Genomic DNA, 21636 nt, shown 5'->3' with positions numbered 1-21636 from the left:
CCGAGAGGAGCCGGCGCTTTGAAACTGTTCACGGGAAAATGGTCCACGGAAGGGCCTTTACCGTGGTGAGCACGGGGAAAAAGCGGAGATGCTCTTTAGAACGGCCAAATGCAATTATCAGATCAAACAGCAGCGACGTTATATTAATAAAATACATTTCGCTCCCTCCTCCCTTCAAAGAAGAAGGAACGTCGTCCGTCTCCGCGCTTAACTTTGTTTCGCGCAACTCACGGACGTTAATCGCGTCGCGCTAAAGCGCAACTTTTTCATTTTCGCGATAAAGTGGATCCCCGTTGCTAATATTTTCGTAACGTCGTTTGAATCGTGTGCTTTACTAAGCTACTTATCGCTGAAGAAATCCGATTTTAATCCGACGACTTACGAGGGGGGACCACGCGAAGCGCGTACGCGCGCTGATTTTAACGAAACTCGCCAGGTGGACTAGAGAACTGGAAAAATATTTGACGACCGAGAGCCGTTTATTACTAAAACGGAATTCGTTGGTAGAAAACCGTGGAAAATATTTTTAGAGAGACGGTTGCGTGCCATCTTTTGGTTGTTTGATAAGAAGATGATTAATGTCGTGTCATAGTCTGTTTTGGGAGTCGTAAATGAAATTGTACTATAGGAATTAAGAAAAAATAAAATAAAAAATAAATAAATATACATGTCGAATTGAGTGACCTCCTCCTTTTCGAAGTCGGTTAAAAATTCTGGTAAAAATAAGAGTTGGGATAGTTTTATATTTAACAATATGTTTGACACTATGTGACGTAGATTGTAGTATGGCAATTAATATTCTGGGAAAAATAAGAGTTACTTAGAATAATGTTATATATCATCATTAAGGTTATTTTGGAACGTTTTGGTCCATTTTAAATTTCTCTAGGTTTTTCAGAAACCGTTAATATTTATGCTGTCTTTTACTTACACAAGAAGACAAGCATATTATATTCAAATTCATTTTTGTTTGTTAATTAATTTTACTCAATTTTAGTTACTTAATTTTAGTAAATCGACTTCACTTATTAAGGCATTACTTCATTATTAATTCATTACTTAATTACTTCTAGTGTCAAAAGGTAAAAGAGTATAACTCGATAAAGAAATTTTAAAGAATGGCACATGTCTCACTCTGTTTTCGCTATTATTAGGTAGACCGAAAAGTAATGTCGTTTCTTTTACATTAAATTTAAACTTTCCAATAAATTTCTATCTTTAATTCATTATATAATCGCCTTCATTGTCAGCAGCCTCTTGTCACCTAGTGTGCAAATTTTCAATGCCAGAAAAATCAATGAGTTGATAAATGATAAACAAGTATTTAAGATGGCAAAAACTATATTACTTTCCAGTTCACCTAATGCAAATTTGATGCATTCAAATGTATCAAATTAAAAGCAAAAAATAATAATTAATCCTAAATTAGAACTAATTAGGTTCATGCAAGCATCAGTTAAGGAAAATAAAATTGACGCGTACATTTGTTCGAGCTAGAATAGTTTGCGCGGCGTCGATCGACGAACTGGCATTCAAGTAAACAGACACAACAATACGAGCAACGTCACGACGGAGCAAATAAATAATATTTACCCCAAACATTGTATTTATGTTTAATTTGCGGCATTCGTGCGTGGGACTCGTAGTAGCAAATGCCGATAAGCCGATCGAAAGCTCGGCTAATTCTATTTCAAAGAGAAACAAAAACTGAAAACGGTTCGTGTTCCTTCTACGAGCGATCCAATTAACCAAAGTAAACTGTGATTTACACGGCGACGGGGTAGAGGAGGGAAGAAGAGAGGTGGGGGGGGGGGGGAGAAAGGAAGACATCGGCTAGTATAACCAGGGTTACGATTTTGCAAATTGACACACTTTTGCGTACTTTACTGTATCAAATTGATACTATCAATCGTGGTGACGAGAAATATTAGGAAAATGAAAATTTAATTTGTGGTACTGATACTGTACTGGTACTGATCTTTATGCACAATAAAATTTTCGCAAACGTGCCTACAAAAATTGAACCTAAATAGGAATTTATTTTATTCTGCAAGTATTATAACGTGAACTTTACTTTCAATGTTTTTTTTATATTCATGGCATATTGTTCGCATTTTGTGGTTTCTTGAACATTCAAATTTCCTATAAATTAATGTGGATCTTTATGGTAAAATAAATTGTTTGCAAATGTACCTAAAAAAATTGAACCTAAATGGGAATTTATTTTACTCTACAAAAATATTATAATATGAACTTTACTTTCAATGTTTTTTTTATATTCATGCATATTGTTTGCATTTTGTAGGTTCTTGCACATTCAAATTCCATATATATGCATAAAAATCCGCAGTCTAGTTATGTCATATTTACGCGACTCTTACAGAACACACGCTCAAATCCATGTATTTTGGGATTTAATTATCTATACAAAATGGAATAATCGCGACAGGAGAAGATGCAGTAGAAATAATAAGATTTAAGGACATACATACTTGCGGTGTCTTAACCTGATGGGCATGTCAATAATTTCGCGCAGGAACATGGAAGAAGGATTGTGAAATGCTCGCACGCGTCTCATAGGTAAATTACTAATTCCGAAGGTGATCTTATTTCAATTAGCAACGCGACACTTACAGAACACACGCTCAATTTCACGTATTTTGCACTTTAATTATCTATGTAAAATGGAGGAATTGCGACAGGAGAAGAGGCAATAGAAATAATAAGATTTGAAGACATATTTGCGGTGTCCCAACCTGATGGACATGCTAATAATATCGCAAGGGAACATGGAAAAGGGATTGTGAAATCTCATCTAGAGACGCGGTAGCGTCTCGGCGCCAAGTACATGAAAAATTATCCGTCACCGCGTATATACTGGCGTTGGAGCTACCACGTATCTTTTACAGGAGAGATGGTCCATTCCGACCTGACATTTCTTTCATGAATATCTCAACACGCCTGCAATATTTTCTAAATTTAAAGGCATTTTTCTGATGTAAACCGCATATAAGCTTTCGAATAAAACAAAAATCAATAAAATCGATCCACGTACAACTGAGATATCGTAATATCATGTCATGAATCTGTCAGAAACGGTATTTTTCGTATGATTTTCCCGTCGTCAACCCTTAGCCAATAGGAGCTAAGCAAAAGCCGAGTCTCGTTCGTCGACTCTCGGAATCATTCGGTTCGGCATGGCTCGTCGGCCATCGAGCGTCGAGAGTCGAAACAGATGTCATCATTCATAACCTACCAAGTGTCACAAGTTTTTACACTATTGCATTATTACTTATATTTATATCAGCCAAATCTTTTCAATGTAGACTTTTTATGTAGGCTTTAATAACAAATTGCTGCCAGTAAAGTAAACTGTAGATCAATTTTGATTACAAGATAAGTTGTCAAAATCTGAATTACCAGATATCTTTATTCATACAGAAAACTGTTTTTAATATAGATCTATATTATCAAAGTGCTTTGAATTTCGACTTTTTATGCCGAGTTTGCAGCAACTGTTGTAAAATGTTTATCCATTTTCATTACAAGGTAAGTTGTCAAAATCTGAATTGTCAAGTACCTTCATTCATACAGAATAGATTCATACCACTAAAGTGTTTTTAATTTAGACTTTTGCTGTAGACCTTATAAAAATGGAATCATTTTCTCATTTCATCATTAACATTAAATTTTCTTGCAGCAAACAAAAAAATTGTAGGTATATATAATTATTTATAAATTGAACGAATAAGTGTTTATAATTAATAAATTATATTATATCAAATTATATTTATATAAAATTATATTATATCAAACATATATATATATATATATATATATATATATATATATATATTCGCTTTTGTTATACCCTCTCCTTTTATTTTACTCTATCCAATTAAAAAAACAAATAATAATTTAGACTTCTTATGTAGAGTTTACAGAAATATCAATTTTATTTTTATAAATTTACAATAGATTCTATATAATAAATGATTTGTAAAAAGAAGTGAGATCCGATAAAAAACTTCAAAAAAGTAAAAAAATTACGCCAAGTACATCAAAAAGTGGAGGACTCAAGGAGTTATCATTGAAAAATAGAAGATCCCCATAAAAAAACTACAAGAAAGTAGAAAAATATATTAAATCGAAATGAACTGCCAGTACATGGAGGTGCTTTCCACTACAGTACAATGGCGACACTGGGTAACACAATGTAAAATTCGGTGCTTTCCATCTATGCGCAGCTAAAACGCTGTGTTCAACAGTGCGGACGTTCAGATTCTAATGACAATTCATGTAAAGTGACTGCTCCGCACTTTGGCGGTGAAATAAAAAAGCTAAATAGCGTATCATCCACAAAGTGAGACTGTTTAGAAAGCCTAGATTTCCGCGGCCTGGAAGTCAAATGCGTGGCGTGGCCAGGCAAGGTTAAGGTGTCGATGAATAAGAATTATTTTAAAACGCAAAATAATGAAAGTGTACTCATATTGTCAGTGTTTTAAACTGACCTAATTATCTGAAAGTCTATGAGAGAGAAAGTATGGGTATTGATGACATAAGAATGCCTTTTACAGGAGAGATGGTCACTTGGAGCAGTCACTTTACATGAATTGTCATTAGGATCTGAACGTCCGCACTGTTGAACACAGCATTTTAGCTACGTATAGATGGAAAGCACCGAATTTTACATTGTGTTACCCAGTGTCGCCATTGCATCGTGCTGGAAAGCACCTCCATGTACTGGCAGTTCATTTCGATTTCATATATTTTTCTACTTTCTTGTAGTTTTTTTATAGGGATCTTCTATTTTTCAATGATAAGTCCTTGAGTCCTCCACTTTTTCATGTACTTGGCGTAACTTTTTTACTTTTTTGATGTTTTTTATCGGATAAGTAAATTACCAATTCCAAAGGCGATCCTATTTCGATTAATTACGTGACACTTACAGAACACACGCTCAATTTCACATTTTTTGGGTTTTAATTATCATTGAGAAGACGCTAAAGAAATAATAAGATTTGAGGGCATACTTGCAGTGTCTCAACCTGATGGCAATGTTAATAATTTCGCAAGATAACCTGGAGGGGGGGATTGCGAAACGCTCGCACGCGTCTCATAAGTAAATTACCAATTCCGTGGTTGATCCTACTTCGATTAACACAGTATCAACATCTCAGGAAGCGAAAGGGAATGAGCTCGGAGAACGTTCGTTCGATCAACTCATCGGGATTAATAATAAGAGTGTTTGTCGACTGATTTTTCTAGAAGCGCTCTAGCAATTACCTCGACGATTGCCACTTGAGCCCCGATTATCATCGCCCTCGAGAGTTCTCGACTGTCTTAGATAGAGCACCCAGTCATTAATTGTTTCTAACCTGGAGAACGATTGAACTTCTACCCTTTCAATTCTCTTTTATCAAAAAAATTCTCTTCCACTTACCAAATATTAAATTTACTCTATACGAAATCTCTATTAAAACTAAAACAATCTTTCTTCCAAAAATTCCAAATTTTCTACTCTAGAGGTTAACACTTTATTTACCAGGAGCCTATTCATAGGCTTTTTAATTGCAGTACTTACTTATTCAAATTTATTTACTGTGTTGATGGTTGTCTACTCACAATGTTCAGTGTTTGGTAATAGACTTGGCTTTCAATGTACCTAGTAACAGTATGAAGGAATTATTATCAGCCTAAATTGGCATACAGTGGGTGTAGAAAGTATTCGTACAGCGATCAATTTCCAAAAAAACTATGTAAAATTGTAATTTATTAACTTATTTTTTATAGACAATGACATTCTACATATTCTCGGAAATCTCTAGAATAGATAGAGTACAAAAAGAATAGCTATTTATGTAAGTTGCGAAATTAACAAGAAAAAAACAATTAATCGATAAAAATATTAAAGTAATAAGTATTCGCACAACTGTTTAATTTTTAAAACTTCATTAAAAAAAAAAAAAAGAAATCTACATTAACTTACAAGTATATAATACTTCCTTCGTAGGATTTCCTTTTGATTTTATAATTATTGTAACTCTTGTAAGCATTAAATTAACTAAAGTATTAGTTATTCGAAGTGGGATCTTCTTCAATTCCTCTATTAGAGCCATTTTTAAAAGTACTTTACTGGAAATTTGATGTTTTCTAATTCGTAAGGAGCAATAAACTAATGTGTTTATGTTACAAACTCTTCTCTAAATGGTTCGTCATAAGAATCGTACAAATACTTATTGCTTCTATACTTTTACCCATTTTTCGCATGTTTTTGTTAATTTCACAAATTATATTAATTAGTAAATGTTGTTTGGACTATATCTATCTTAGAGACTTCCGAGAATATGTAAAATATCATTGATTATACAAAAAGAAGTTAAGAAACTACAATTTCACACAAAAGTTTTTTGGGAAATTGATCGGTGCACGAATACATTCTACACCCACTGTATGCTACTGTAGAAAATTCTTTTTTTAATTAGAGTCTGCTTCTAAATAGCCCGGTAGATAAAGTGTTAATATATTTATATGAACCATGTTTCATCAACGTGAAAACATATGGAAGATAAACAATTTGTGCGAACGACTGAGAAGATAGAGAAGATCATACACTAATGAGTATGTTCCACTTACTAATCATTACTTTACGCTACACGAAATCTCGACGAAAATTGAAACAACCTTTTCGAAAAATTCTGCTCACAAAATACAAATTCCAAGCTTTCTCTACCAAGCTTTCTCTACCTTTTGACACGCCCGAATCAACCATGTCTCATCAACGTAAAACCACACGAAAAAAAAACACCACTTCGGGCGAACAAGTGAAAAGATGGCGCACTCTTTTCGCGCAATAACAAATCATTAAAAATTCGTGGCAGCTTCGAGTACATTGCGGCGCGAGTATACGGTAAAAGGAACCAACAAAAAGGGAAACGACGACGCGCGTTACGGGTAGCTCCTTGCTTTGTGGCCAGCGGTTTACGACAAAAGAGCCATTTACCTCGCGGCAGAGCAAGAATAATAATTCCTGAGAGAGGTACCAACGTATACGACTCTTTAATCATAGATTGCGAGACTGAATGATAAGCGTTTTGATAGCCGAACCCTCATCATTTTTCATATCGTATGTTTATATTCGTGTGGCGCGTTTTACGATTACGTTGATGCAACAGCGAGTTCACGGAATGAAAACCATTTTTTTACGATATTAATAATAGATTTAGGGAGCATAGTTATTTTTATATATTCCTATTTTGAAAAGGTTTCAGAAAAATTGTTAATATTTTTCGCCAAGCATTGAAGTTGGCTCTTATCTATCTGAAAAGACAAGAATATATCTAAATTGATTAAAAAGCGTTAAAATGATTCAGTAAGGTATGACACTCTATAATGATCAGCCAATTTTCAATTTCAAGTTGTTGTAAAAAAGGGTTCGATTTTGAGAGGTCCTATCTCGAACATCAAGCATTAAAGTCTCCAACGTCAGGGTTAATTAATAATTTTCTTTTTACATAATTCTGGAATTAGTTGTAGTTTTTCAGTATAGAAGAAGGAGAAATTTTCTGTTTCAAAGGCCCCTTGTTGTAAAAAAGGGTTTCATTTTGAGAGGTTCCATCTCGAACATCAAGCATTGAAGTCCCCAGCATAAGATTTAATTAGCAATTTTCTTTTTATATAATTATAAAAGTCTTCAAGTATAAAAGAAGAAAAAATTTTCAATTTCAAATCACGTTGTTGTAAGAAAGGGTTCGATTTTAAGAAATTCCATCTTGAACATCAAACATTGAAATCCCCAAGACGAGATTTAATTAGCAATTTTCTTTTTATATAATTATAAAAGTATTTCAGTACAAAAGAAGGAGAAATTTTCAGTTTCAAAGCACGTTGTTGTAAAAAAAGGTTCGATTTTGAGAGGTTCCATCTCGACAATCAAGCATTGAAGTCCCCAGCATGAGATTTAATCAATAATTTTCTCGTTACCTAATTACAAAAGTGTTTAAGTACAAAAGAAGGAGAAATTTTCAGTTTCAGAGTCCTTTATTGTAAAAAAGGATTCCATTTTGACTACTCAATTCCATTCACCCTCGGGCTTCACAATTTGATCACAGCATGTATAGCTTTGTATCCAACAAATTTTCCAACAAAACCGCGATCGAGGAGTTTGTTTATTGTGAACTAGTTAAACAACAAACTCGCGGTAGCGTTTTATCGCAGCAGTGAATCTGCAAATTTTCGAGTTTACTGACTGTGACGTCCAACTTTGAATAATGAGCGACGGAGGCGCGATCAGAACGATTGCTGGCCGGCCGCCGGTAGTCGAATTATTATGATTAATTTCCTGCCGATGCGAGAATGGCCTAGTCACGATTTTTACTCAGCGTCGAGATTGCTTTTCGCCCGTACTTTTAAAGTGCGCAGATGTCTAGGGACGATCGATCATTTTGTACCTTGTAATACGTATTTGAGAATCGTTAAGTGCATTCAACGTCCCCCCCCCCCCCCATTCTGGAAAAAAAATATACACACGCGGGCTTTTCGCGCGATCATATCGAAATTTTCTACATGTAAATTTCAGCGAGATGGGGCGTGGGAGTAAGACATTCGAGTATTCATTGGAAGATTTATATACAGAGGTTGAAACGGTGGGTTGGGATCATCTTCAAAATGTAGATAAAAGAACCCTTTTTTACAACAATGTGCTTTGAAACTGAACATTTTTCCTTCTATTATGTAAACACTTTTATAATTACATAAAAAGGAAATTATTGGTTAAATCTCACGTTGGGAACTTCAATGTTTGATGTTCCAAATGAAACCTCTCAAAATCGAACCCATTTTTACAACAACGTGCTTTGAAAATAAAAATTTCTCATTCTCATATACTTAAACACTTTTATAACTATTTCTATAATTATGTAAGAAGAAAATTGCTAATTACATCTCACTTTGGGAATTTCAATGTTTGATGTTCCAAATGGAACCTCTCAAAATCGAGCCCTTTTTTACAACAACTATCTGTGAAACTGAAAATTTTTCCTTCTTTTATGTAAACACTTTCATAACTAATTCCACAATTATATAAATACAAAATTGTTGATGAAATCTGACATTAGGATCTTCAAACTAGGAATATTCTTAAACTGCAACCTGATATCTTGAATCTACACCTGCATTTCTTTAAATCTTTCTCCTTTTCCATTCTTATATAACATCCTCCCCCTTCTTAGTATGTACTTAATCAATTTCCAGGGCCTATACTATAGTTTCTAAACCACTTAAATTTAATTGAACTCGTTCGGACAATCCTGAAACGTTATTCACAAAAAAAAGTGGAAAATATTCGAACAATCCAACAGAAGATGATGTCGCGGTAATAGAAAAGGATTGACGGACTATTTGGGGGGTCCCCGAGGAGGAAGTTGACCCAGTTGCGCCGTGTCTTCCTGGCGCAGCTCGGATATCGTCGTGGATCCAACGAAAACAGTTTGCGACTCGTCACTTTCCCGTGACTCGCGTATTAAGTTCTGCTCGCACGAGAGAGTCGCCATGTTTTCCTACGGGGGTGGTCCCCGCCCGTCAAAGTGTTAAAGTTTTTTCCATCGTTGTCCTCCTTCAAAGAAACCCGCGCGTTGTTTGACCAACAAACAAAACGGGAGCGACGGCCGGTCGAAATTTTGACGCAGGAATTTAAATGGACAACGAAACACCGGCTACAGTCTCATGGTACAGGCTCATGGTTGTACAATTTGATAATTCGATTGGTAATAGACACAGGGTATCTCTGTTGAGACAAGTACGCTAACTGTCACTCGTGAAAATGTTTACAAAATTAAAATTTAGACTTGAGACTATTGAAGATTAAATAATTTAACATTTATCGTAGTATTCAATTGTTTAATCTTGTTATATTCACGAAACCTATTCAGATTTGTTTTCATCATCGCCGTATTTTTGGTATTAATTTTTTTTAGTGTTAACAGAGATGAAAATTATGAGCCAATAAGAGTTAAACGTAATTAATAGACTGTGTATGTTTAAGCAATATCATATTTTTATTGATTCATATGAAGAATTGAGATTTAAATGAAAGTATGAGTTATATTCTAAACGCTATAAAATGTATATTATTATTGATATTTAAAACATTTCTGCATTTGCTACATTCTCAAAGATTTCCTAATGTTTTCATTTGTTATACATGCATGGACATCCGCAGTCTACTAATTACACAGGTAGTGAATTAAAACTAATGCTGAAAGAAAAAATTTAGCTGCAGTTAATGCATGTGCACTTCATAAATGCGAATCTTGTGCAAAAGCTGTGAATTAATCGACGTACCCGATATTGCCTCTAATTTTCATCAGATTACATTACATTGACGATGATAATAAAGTTACTTCCTTTATGAGAAGAGAAAACTCAAAGTAAACACTAGTTTTCTTAACGACACCAGTTGTAATATTGGGATTGTGAATACAGTCAAAATGGAACCCTTTTGTATAACAAAGGGCTTTGAAACTGAACATTTCTTCTTCTTTTATACTTAAACGTTTATAAAAGTAATTCTATAATTATGTAAATAGAAAAATATTAATTAACTTATGTTTGATGTTCAAGATGAGACCTTTCAAAAATGGAACCCTTTTTCACAACAACGTGCTTTGAAACTGAAAATTTGTTCTTCTGTTATACTTCAACACTTTTATAATTATGTAATAAGAAAATTATTGAGTAAATCTCACGTTGTGGTCTTCAATGTTTGATGTTGAAGATGGAACATCTCAAAATCGAACCCTTTTTTTTCAACAAAGCACTTTGAAACTGAAAATTTTTCCGTCTTTTATACTCAAATGCTTTTACAATTACATAAAAAGAAAATTATTGAATAAATCTCAAGTTGTTGTCTCCAATGTTCGATATTCGAGGTTGAGTGGAATTAAGTATACACTCAAAATGGAACCCTTTTTTTACACCAACTTCCTTTGAAACTGAACATTTCTCCATCTTTTATATCTAAACACATATAAATAATTCTATAATTCGGTGAAGTAATGTAATGTAATACATGCAATTATTCACTGAAAATAATACTTATACATCTCATATCTCAAACAGTCTAAGACCGAACAATTTCGTTTCTTCAGTCTAATCTAAAACTTATAAGTGAGTGACCTACGTTCTGTCCATTTCCGTGATATCTACTTCCACCTCTAACTTCAGCTGTCATACAGAACACGATAAACAACGTTCCTCCTCATTTCTAATTCAGTAGAATCCATTTATGACGTCTGTCCTTTAGTACTCGGCGTTACTTTAAATAGCCTCCGTGAAAAGAAACATCGGTATATAAAGTACGATCGACACTAAATGCGGACATAGAATTTTTAAAGTCTCGTAACACGATGCATCGTGCACTTTAACTACTCACCCGGCGATATCTTGCACCCGTGTCTGCAGTTCCGATTTCTCAAACGGCTCCTCGGGGATCAAACTGCACAGCAATTGCATCACGCTGTTAGCGACGATTCCGCTTCCGGTCGAGTTACTCGATGCTTCCTGGACCTGGATATGGTCGTCCAGTTTCGACAGGCTCTGCAAACGAAAACAAATATTCGTCACTTTTTTGTGAATGTTAGTTCAGGGTTTGCATTGTACAATTATTTAAATTTGTCAGTAGTACATATTATAACTGTAGATTAATTAAAAATATTTACTCGGTGTTTTGTTACTTTTGATTATTAACCTTCTGAGTTCTCAATCATAAAATGATTGCTACAGTTCGTTACAATGAATTGTACATTATTATTATTTAGAGTCATTCGCATAAGGATTCGTATTTTCTATATCTAAGAAATTTGTACAAATTAAATGATAAAGTTGATGTGTCTAAATAAACTTATCATCACAAATATACATTAGTGTGAAGATTACTCTCGAATGAATTTATAACGAAATATTTATTTGAACACATTAAATCTGTCATTTAATTTAGACAAATTTCTTTAATAGACATAGGATGTACGAATAGTTTGGGACTGAATATATACAAAGTTCAGTAGCCCACAAATTTTACTTATTTCTCTAACAGATTACGGATATACTTAGCAATTAATCGATGTAGAAATTAATTTTCTTCACGTTCAATTATTTGTAACTCTAGTTTAAACAGACGCTGGTGACAATTGTAATTACTAAACTGCGGATCTTTATGCAAAATAAAATCTTCGCGAACGTGCCAACAAAAATTGAACCTAAATAGGAATTTATTTCATTCTGCAAATGTTATAACACGAACTTTACTTTCAATCTTTTTTATATTCTTGCATATTGTTTCCAATTTGTAGTTTCTTGTACATTTAAATTTCCTATAAATGCATCAAGATCTGCAGTCTAGTGATTACCCTTCCGAGAAGAAACGATAGAAGGAATCTTTCACGTACTCGTTAACTCTTTGAAGCTAGGTGGGTTAAACACTATCCCACCATTTGCTTAACTTTATTATTTTATTTAAAGTTTCTCATTCATTTGGCAATACTATGAACTACGCTAAAAGTACAATAAATGGAATTGGAAATGTATACAAGTCAACACGCGTTAGCAAGTTGTTTACACTGTTCTCGAGTGCTGCTTGAATTTTATTTTTCTTTTAGAATCGTGTGCCTCAAAGAGTTAACTAAAGATCACCGTTTTCTGTCCCGAGTAGTCCTTCCAAAAACGAATTCTTCTACCGATATTTTCTAAAAGGCTCGTCAGATCACCGTCGCGATTCATCCAAAACCGTGACGGCCGACTACGAACTAACGGCTACCATTCGGGTGGTCGCATCTTTCGGAGCCACGGCGATCGACGCGGATGCTGTAGAACTTCTACGGTAGAAGACGAATTCCTGGCACGTTGAGTCATTGATACCGATGGCTCGGTGGACTGGACGATTCAACGGGCGCATACAGGCGACATTTAAAATGCTAAATTAGAGGTAACGAGTCGGAAGGTCTCCGATAAGAATTCTGGGGTATATGGGCCCTAAACGTCCGTCCTTCGATAGCTCTTTCGTGGAACACTTAACAGCTCGCGTTTCTCCGTATTCAGCTCGGTTTTTAGGACGGACATTGTCGCCCGACGGAGAGTCCCGCGAACCCGCTACCTCGGCCACTAAATTTCTTGCCTCGGTTAGATCTTAATGCGAAACTTCCATTCCTCGGAAGATTCCTATCGATTTACTTCGATTTCAACTAGTTACTTTGGTTTCTTTTTCTTTTTGTACAGGTTGCTAAATTCAAGGGGATGAAAAATATCCACAAAATCGAGGGCGAAGCAGGTGGATGATGAAAATTAACGTCGTTGCATAAATTCTATGTAATTAATGCATTTCTGCATTATTTTGTCAACAACTCACTTTCGTCACAAAGAATAGAAAGAAATTTTCATGGGGTCTTATTTTTAGGTATGTTTGCCGATTACATCGAGATGGCTTGATCAATCGGAGTGAAATGCCTCTTGCATCTTGTAGAATAATTCTTCCAGTAGGTCCCGTAAATAAAACATTTTGTGATTTGTCATTTTTTGCCTGTTTTTTTGCAAAAAAAAAAAAAAAAAAAACAGAAAAATGTTGTCTTGCTTCTTATTCCGAGACGGATGGACCAATCGGATTGAAACTTTTTGCATCTGAAAGAGCATTTGGCATTTGGTGCCATAACAAAACATTCGTCCTTGTTTAATTTTTTTCATGGAATCGTTGGGGAAATGGAGCCAGTCTGAGAGTCAGTCAGTCTCTTTTAGACCCTGGCTCGTCTAGATTAACAGGGAGAATTTTCCCTTTTATTTACAAGCGATCAAGCCAGTCTCGAGTCATCGAATTCGTTAAATTCGACGCAGACCACGCATGGCGAAACGCATCGTCGAAAAAACGGATCGAAAAGGGGCAAAATACCGAGGGTGGGTCAGCGATCCCGATTTACGGGAAACTGTAAATTTGTTTAGCCGACGGACGAGATTGAAAAGCATTCGCGGACCCTACAGGACAATCGATTTCCTTGTGCAATTGTCCAAATTGTCATTCCTCCTGGACTCTTTAATGGAGGAGCGAGTCGCGTTCCTCGCGAAACATTTCGTATCGATCCTAAAGAATACCTACGTTTCAATGCCAGCGACTCCGAAATCCAAGGGAATCCAGCGAAACATAACTTTCCATACTGGAAATTGTGCGATGTAATGTTAGATTGTCCAGAAAGTTCGTAGCAATTTTTGAAAAAGAAAAATTCAAAGACATATGGTAGGTTGTCCCAAAAGTTTCTTCCGAGACTTGCACTCAATTATTTTGTGTGGCAGTGTTTGTGAAAATAGACAACTTAATTTATTAGATGTTAATATTGTATAACAGTAATGGAGCAAAATGAATCGTACACAATTTAATAATGTAACATTAGACATAAAATATTGTGTACGTATTACTTACTAATGAAATGGAAGAAACTTTTGAGACAACCTAATAATATGTATACATGTATTTATTGAATTACATAGGCGCCATTTTGTTCCTCAACCTTTCCACCTTTTAAGGGATATATACATGTTCTTCGTTTTCAACCATTTCGATATATTCAGACCTGTACCACCTACCAAAAATTGACATGGACTTTCCGGACAACCCAATAGATCATCCCATAAGTAATATCATTTTTCGACGCTAATTTTCGCTGAATGAAAAGTTAATTTATGGTTAATTTTATCGTAATCGTATCGTCGATCGTGTTTTCGATACTTTCAGATTTTTTAAAAATCTTTTACGACCCTGGTTTACGGTTTGAAGTAACTGAAAATGATTACGGAATAAGAGCTAACACGTCACGTAATCTATATGTGGTTGACGGAGCTTTTCACTAAGGAACTTGAACAATTAATTTTAACGCTAAACCTACCGACATTCATTTGTAACTATCGTATTTGTTCTATCGTGTTGGAACAAACGGCTAGTTTTAGAGATACTTTTTTCAACTAAATCCAAAAATATTTTACGTGGAAGTAGATTGAGTAATATATGATACAGTTGTATATAATTCATGTGTAGCATGTTGGAAATTGACTAAAATCGTGATTCAATTGGCTTGCCAACTTTAAATATCCATAAGTCCCTTAATTCTTAATCGATTGACTCAATAAACATGTGGTTGGAAAGCTCTTTTAAAGGGCAATAAAAGTTATCTAAGACTAAAACACGCTCAGATCACTTTATCACTCTCAAAATTCAAGTCAAAGATCACAAACCTCAAAAACACTTGCGAATTTTTTTGAGGCACTAACAATTTTTTACCGGATCACCAATTTTTTTATGAGTACCTATTATGAAGGTGGACATTCGGTAAAAATCTCGTCCAAAATACGATTCTGAAATCTCTGAGTTCGCGATAAACAAATTTTTCTTCAACTTTAAACATTTTTTTGTTCGGTCTCTTGAGGTATATTCGCCAAAAATAAGGTGGAAGGGTATTTTGTAAGTGAACCACATGATAAAATTTTTTTATCGAGAAACCGACTTCAGAATCGTGTTTCTCGTCCCCCAAAACGTTGAAAACCATGTTTTGGATGACATTTAAAAATACAAATTTTGTGGTCGAAAAATCGGCAAGATAACCCCTTGAAATTTTCAGCTTTCGCAACTATTAATTTTTTTACTTCAGAACCTAAACTGGAAATTCGATGAACTTTTCACCGAATGTCTATGTTCATAATAGGTACCCATAACAAAATCGGTGACGCACTAAAAAAATTGTTAGGGTCTCAAAAAAATTCGCAAGTGTTTTTGGCGTTTGTGATTTTTGACTTGAATTTTGAGAATGATAAAGTGATCTGAGCGTGTTTTAGTGTTAGATAACTTTTATTGGCCTTTAAAAGAGCTTTCCAACCACATGTTTATTGAGTCAATCGTTTAAGAATTAAGGGAGTTATGGATATTTAAAGTTGATAAGCCAATTGAATCATGATTTGAGTCAATTTCCACCAGGCTCTATAGGAAAAAAAATAGTATTATATTATAAGTTTAATATTCCCAAATAAATATTCATTGTAAACATACATATGTGAAAAGTTTGTTCGTGTAAATATTTATCACGAAACATTTCTTTGGAAATATAATTATATAATTGAGAAGAATTGTTGTAATAGACACAGAATAGATGCTGCGATTATTTATGTCAAATACATTTTTCGTTATACAAATATATATGTGTGATATTTACTCATGTACATATTTATAATGAAACATTTATTAGGAACCATCAAACCTATCATTTAATTGAGAAGAATTCTTGTAATAGACACAGAATAGATGCTGCGAATATTTATGGGACCGACTATAGCACTTACATGCTTACATGAATTATATACAATTGTATCATACATTACTCATTCTACATCCACGTAAAATATTTTTGGATTTAATTAAAAAAAGTATCTCTAAGACCAACCGTTTGTTCCAACACGATAGAACAAATACGATAATTACAAATGAACGTCGGTAAGTTTAGCGTTAATCCATCTAACCCCGAAAGAGTTTGCCGATTAGGCGAACGAACGGTTAGCATGTATCGATGTGCCCCTTATTCGAAACAATTTTTATTAGCGCTAGTGGCAGCCGTGGAACCCCTCCAGGTGAAGGAATCTAGCAGTGCCGATAAAATATGAGGAACAACCGAATTCTGGAACCTGCGGAGAGGTCGTCGAGAAAGCGCCGATAGGAGGACGAGACAAAAGATTAGGCTTGGTCCTCGAAACGGAGCTTGATGGAAGCGGCGACAGAAGTACCCACGCACATTCTGCATGGAACACGCGCTCCTTTCACCGTATAACCCGATTCCCCGTCTGTGTACGTGTGCACCTTCTGCGTGCGTGTATGTGCGCGTGGGTGACGTCACTAAAAGCTCTCTCGCCGCTAATGCATTTGTGGAGGGGGATTCCCGGGGGAGGACCGGGAGAAGGAACGCGCCAGTGCCGTATCTATGAAGCATGAAAAATTGATCCTGAAATCACGCTGGCGAATTCAACGACCGATTACGACGTATCATCGAACGAAACGATAGACTTCAAGCGTGTTCTCGAAGCCACGTTTCCGAAAATCGTTGCACGCGAGGACGGGAAAAACTCGCGTGGATGTTCTCGGTGGTCAGAAGGAGAGGGAGAACAGGTGTACGTGGAAGAAAAAGTTGAAAGTGACGGAGAAGGTGTGAAGAGAAGGCAAAAGTGATGCGAAGAGGTGAAGAGAAAAGTTGAAAGTAAAATTAGAAGAAGAGAATGACAAAGAAAATATTCAAAAAGAAATCAATTAGAAGTAAGCAAGAAGATGTTCATGAAGATAAAAGTGAGGCAACGAGCTGAAGAAAAAAGTCGATAATAAAAAAGAGTGAGCGGAAAAGTTGGACGTAAAAAAGAAAGACTGAGAAAGAAGACTATATTGGAGAAGAATACAATTGGAAGTGGACGGAAGAATACAAATATACCACAAGAGGTAGTATCTGTGAAAAATATAGTTATCTGAAAAGGAAACCTGTGTTCATAAAGAGAAGTGACAATAAAGATTGCGAATAAATGTAGTAGAACTAACAAAGAAGATGCTCGTGAAAATAAAAGTGAGGCACAAAGGTAAAGAGAAAAGTTGAAAGTAAAAAGGAGAGCATAAGAAAGATGATATTTAAGACAAAATCAACTGAAAGTAACAAATAAACCTATGCTCGTGAGTAGATGTTGGGGAAGAGCTGTGAACGTAACAAAATGAACAACGCTCGTAAAAAGAAGCGATATCTGTCTTCCTATTTTTAGAAAACTTTGTTTATAAATATTCCCCGCTTTTCGAGACGTTCGAATTGAATTTAAATATATCGATAATTGAAAAATACGAAGAGATCGGAAACGCCGATGCGCGACGTATGAAGTATTTGCAGCTGAAATTCTTCGATGGATTCCAGGATCCAGCTTACCGACTCGTGTTCGAAGAAAGAGTTAAATACTCGAACAGAGACGGCTACGAAGCAGGAGACGCAAGCTGAAGCCAGCCCTAAGACTCTTAATCCTTATTTTGACAAGTCGGACAGGACAGGCACGACGGTCTTTGCCTTCGTTTATTTACCAACCTCGAAATGAGCTCCAAAAACGACCAGAGAGAAAAAGAATCCGCTCGCCTATCGCTTCTGCGTGAATTCTCGGTTTACTGGCGCTCACGCGAATCAACGATCGCGTGTATAATATTTCCAGAGGCGTACAGTGTGTTCGCAACGAACCAAAAACAATTAATTATTTATGCCTATATCTATTCCAATATTTGCTTTCTTGCTTTCAAAAATAAAAATTGTTGATTGTCATCTAATCTTTAACAGCTTGGAGACAACATCTTAACTTCAACATTTTAACATAGAAATTTTTACGGGTTATATTGCTTTTTCCAATACAGAGATGGATAAATTATTAATGAATTCCAAATCGTGCAAAAGAAAGGGTTTAAAAAAATAGTTTCACATATCTCGTCACCTTCCTAAGTTGGATCCGCCCTTGCTGAACTACATCCGCTTACAGCCAGTAATAATATTTTTAATTGTGTATCTGGAAGTGCGAGAAGCTTTCAGGAAAACGAAACAATCACTTCTCGACGAAGAAACGTTAAGGTCATAAGATGATATACGAATAACCCACTTTCCGGCACCGGAGTAAGTGGCAGCTTAACAAAAAAAGTGGGATATAACCAGATGGAAAGAGGCGCCGACACCTCTTAAAATGTTCGAGTGCTGTTAACTAGTCAGTAGTAATATTTACAGAGAGAATCCCGAAAACACATCTATCACCTAAAATTATTAGCAGAATAGCAGTCTTCTGAATCTCTCCTTCATAATTCTTTTTACGAGTTGTAATTAAAAATCATGCACTACATTCAGTAAAGTAGTTTGTACTAATAGTATGTCAGTTTATCTAACAAATAGAGCGAACAATAATTGTTACGAATATATGATTGACATACCTCCAAGTGTTGAAGTAGAAGATCCAGGATGACCAGAATTTTGTTACTCGATAAAACTGCTTCGATGTTACTGCTATTTTCGCTGACGCTAAACTTGTACACTCGGCACACCGAAACGATGCTTCTGAAGCATACAAAAAAGAAATCCGATTGAAATTGTGGAATTAGGACATCAACATTAAATGGATTTTAATTGCGAATTTTATGATGTGTTAGACGGATCATGACAATGATAAAACCAGGATAGTACAGACCGACCACTAGGCTGCTCGCTCTACCCAGTACACAGTAGTGAGGCGTCACAAAATCACGGACATGGGAAAATTAAGTACAGACTGACATTTTTTTTTTATTGGCTCGTGTAAAAAATCTACCACGCGACAGAGGAAGTCAAAGAGAAACATAAGAGACAGTTGGAATGCATTGGCGTAACAGTGAAATATTACAGCGATCGAACAACTACTGACCGACCACGTTAAGTTGCAGAGTGTCTACAAACCAGAGGGGCTGCTAGCTCCACCCAATACATAGTAGTAATGATGTCACAAAATCACGGACATAGGAAACTTAAGTAGTTGTTCGATAGCTGTAATATTTCACTGTGAAGAGAAGTGTTGAAAGTATAAAAGAGTGACTGAGGAAGTAGACGATATTCGAGAAGAAAAAATTGGAAGTGGATGGATGATAGAAATGGTAATATTTATGAAAAATTCAGTTTATCTGGCGAGGAATCATTTGTTCGTAAAAAGAAGCGATGATGAAGTTTGCGAGGAAGAAGTGGAAGTAAGGAAAAAGATGGTCTTGAAGACAAAAGTGAGGTGAAGAGGTGAAGTTGAAAAGTTGCCAGTCAAGTAAAGAGCATGAGAAAGAAGATATTCGAGAAGAAATTAATTGCATGTAACAAAGAAGATGCTCATAAAAGCAAAGAAGTGAAGGGAAAAGTTGGAAGTATAAAAGACAGACTGAGAAAAAAGATATTGAAGAAGAAATCAATTGAAAGTAACAAAGAAGATGCTCGTGAAGACAAATAGGCGAAGAGAAAAGTTGGAAGTAACCAAAAGAATATGAGAAAGAAGATATTCGAGAATAAATTAATTGCAAGTAACAAAGAAGATACTCGTGACGATAAAAGTGAGGCAAAGTTCTATGTCCGTGATTTTGTGACATCATTACTACTATGTATTGGGTGGAGCTAGCAGCTCCTCTAGTTTGTAGACACTCGGCAACTTAACGTGGTCGGTCAGTAGTTGTTCGATCGCTGTAATATTTCATTGTTACGCCAATGCATTCCAATTGTCACTCGTTCTCGTCGCTCTTATGTTTCTCTTTGACCTTCTTCGGTAGAATTTTGATGTGAGCCGCGCGGACAGTAACAAAAATGCGTAAGTAGGTACGTATATCTCGAGACGGAGCGGTGAATCTGATTCGACATCAAGTACTTCATGAATGGAGCCCAAAACATACAAAATCGCGAAAATATACAATATAAACTTACTTGTTTGGAAGATTATGGGACGCGTTTTGCATTTGCAGGCCCAGATGTAGGAGATTCGTTAAAACATCGAATCCATTCAAAAGTCGAAACGCGTTTTGATCCAATGGACACTGAAACATTGTAATGAAGATAAACGGTTTTTAAACATGTAAATCACTTCGTTCTTTGTTCACTAGAGATTAATTTTACTTCTTCAACATGTACCAATACATTTGAGTAAGTATTGAGAAAGCGTGAAAATATCAACATGGTATTATCATTTTTCACTTGGCAAATAATAAGAATAGCGATGCGCATCTTACCGATTTTGAGAAAGCTCGTGTTATTTCGCCTAGACAGCGTTCCAATGCAGCAATGGCGACGCTTGACCACGCAGTTTTCGAGTGGTTACAGTACAACCGATCCAGTTCTTTTAAATTCCGTCGAAACTTTGCTTTGTTTGTCGACTCGGTGGATTGGTTTACGTCAACCTTGTGATCATCTTCCCATTCTTTACCGCGTAAAATCATTCGCTGCTTCATTTTCCTGCACCGACGTTTCAAAGCTTTCTGCTTCTCTTTCGCAGCCTTGACATCATTCGAATTGTTATTTTCGATCACCGAAGGCGGCAAATCGCGAATTTGCGATATATTGAAGCGCTGTAACTCGTCTCGAGATGGTTCCCGACCATCGTGTGTACTCCGCACTGCTTCGAGATGCGTCTTCCCTTTTAAATGGCTTAATAAATAAACTTCATTGGGTATCTACAAACAATACAAAGACCGTGAGTATCGATATAAATCAATGATTAACGAGAACATTAAGTATAATTAAGAGTAACGGATGAAAACTTACGACTGTTCCGCATAAAGAGCACTGTTTTTGGGTAGGGTACGATTTCAGGGTAGGTGGCACTTCCTCCGACCTCAAAATCGAAGATTCGACTGCTCTTTGTCGAATGTGCTCAATATTCTCAACATGTCTCCTAGCCGATTCTTGCTGCTTTTGAGCTATCTTCTTCTGTAATTCTTCTTGATTTGCTAACTGAGCTGCGTGCAATGCTGACAAACGTTCTTCTCGATCTCTGGCTTTTTCTCGCGCGAGTTCCTACGATTGCAAATATACAATACACATTCGATTTGCGTAAAAATCTAATTTT

The 21636-nt window shown here is 35.7% G+C and overlaps 1 protein-coding gene across 6 annotated transcripts in view; it reads right to left on the bottom strand.

Annotated features, from left to right (window-relative positions):
* LOC128892937 (S phase cyclin A-associated protein in the endoplasmic reticulum) overlaps nucleotides 1–21636 on the bottom strand; it is a 56035-nt gene that overhangs the window by 30069 nt on the left and 4330 nt on the right. For 4 of the 6 annotated variants that reach the window (XM_054153594.1, XM_054153596.1, XM_054153595.1 and 1 more), the window contains 5 exons: nucleotides 21333–21584; nucleotides 20801–21241; nucleotides 20499–20608; nucleotides 19004–19127; nucleotides 11432–11595 (listed from right to left, as the gene is read on the bottom strand). In XM_054153594.1, the coding sequence (XP_054009569.1) occupies nucleotides 11432–11595; nucleotides 19004–19127; nucleotides 20499–20608; nucleotides 20801–21241; nucleotides 21333–21584 (1091 nt within the window). Of the gene's footprint in view, nucleotides 1–9951; nucleotides 11017–11179; nucleotides 11326–11431; nucleotides 11596–19003; nucleotides 19128–20498; nucleotides 20609–20800; nucleotides 21242–21332; nucleotides 21585–21636 lie in introns of those variants that run through there. The other 2 variants (XR_008461208.1, XR_008461209.1) reach the window with 2 other exon arrangements.

This window comes from Hylaeus anthracinus, unplaced genomic scaffold, assembly GCF_026225885.1.
Source record: "Hylaeus anthracinus isolate JK02 unplaced genomic scaffold, UHH_iyHylAnth1.0_haploid 2, whole genome shotgun sequence".
Lineage (NCBI taxonomy): Eukaryota > Metazoa > Arthropoda > Insecta > Hymenoptera > Colletidae > Hylaeus > Hylaeus anthracinus.
The sequence above is the reverse complement of the archived record's forward strand: the minus strand, read 5'-3'. Positions and strand labels throughout refer to the sequence as shown.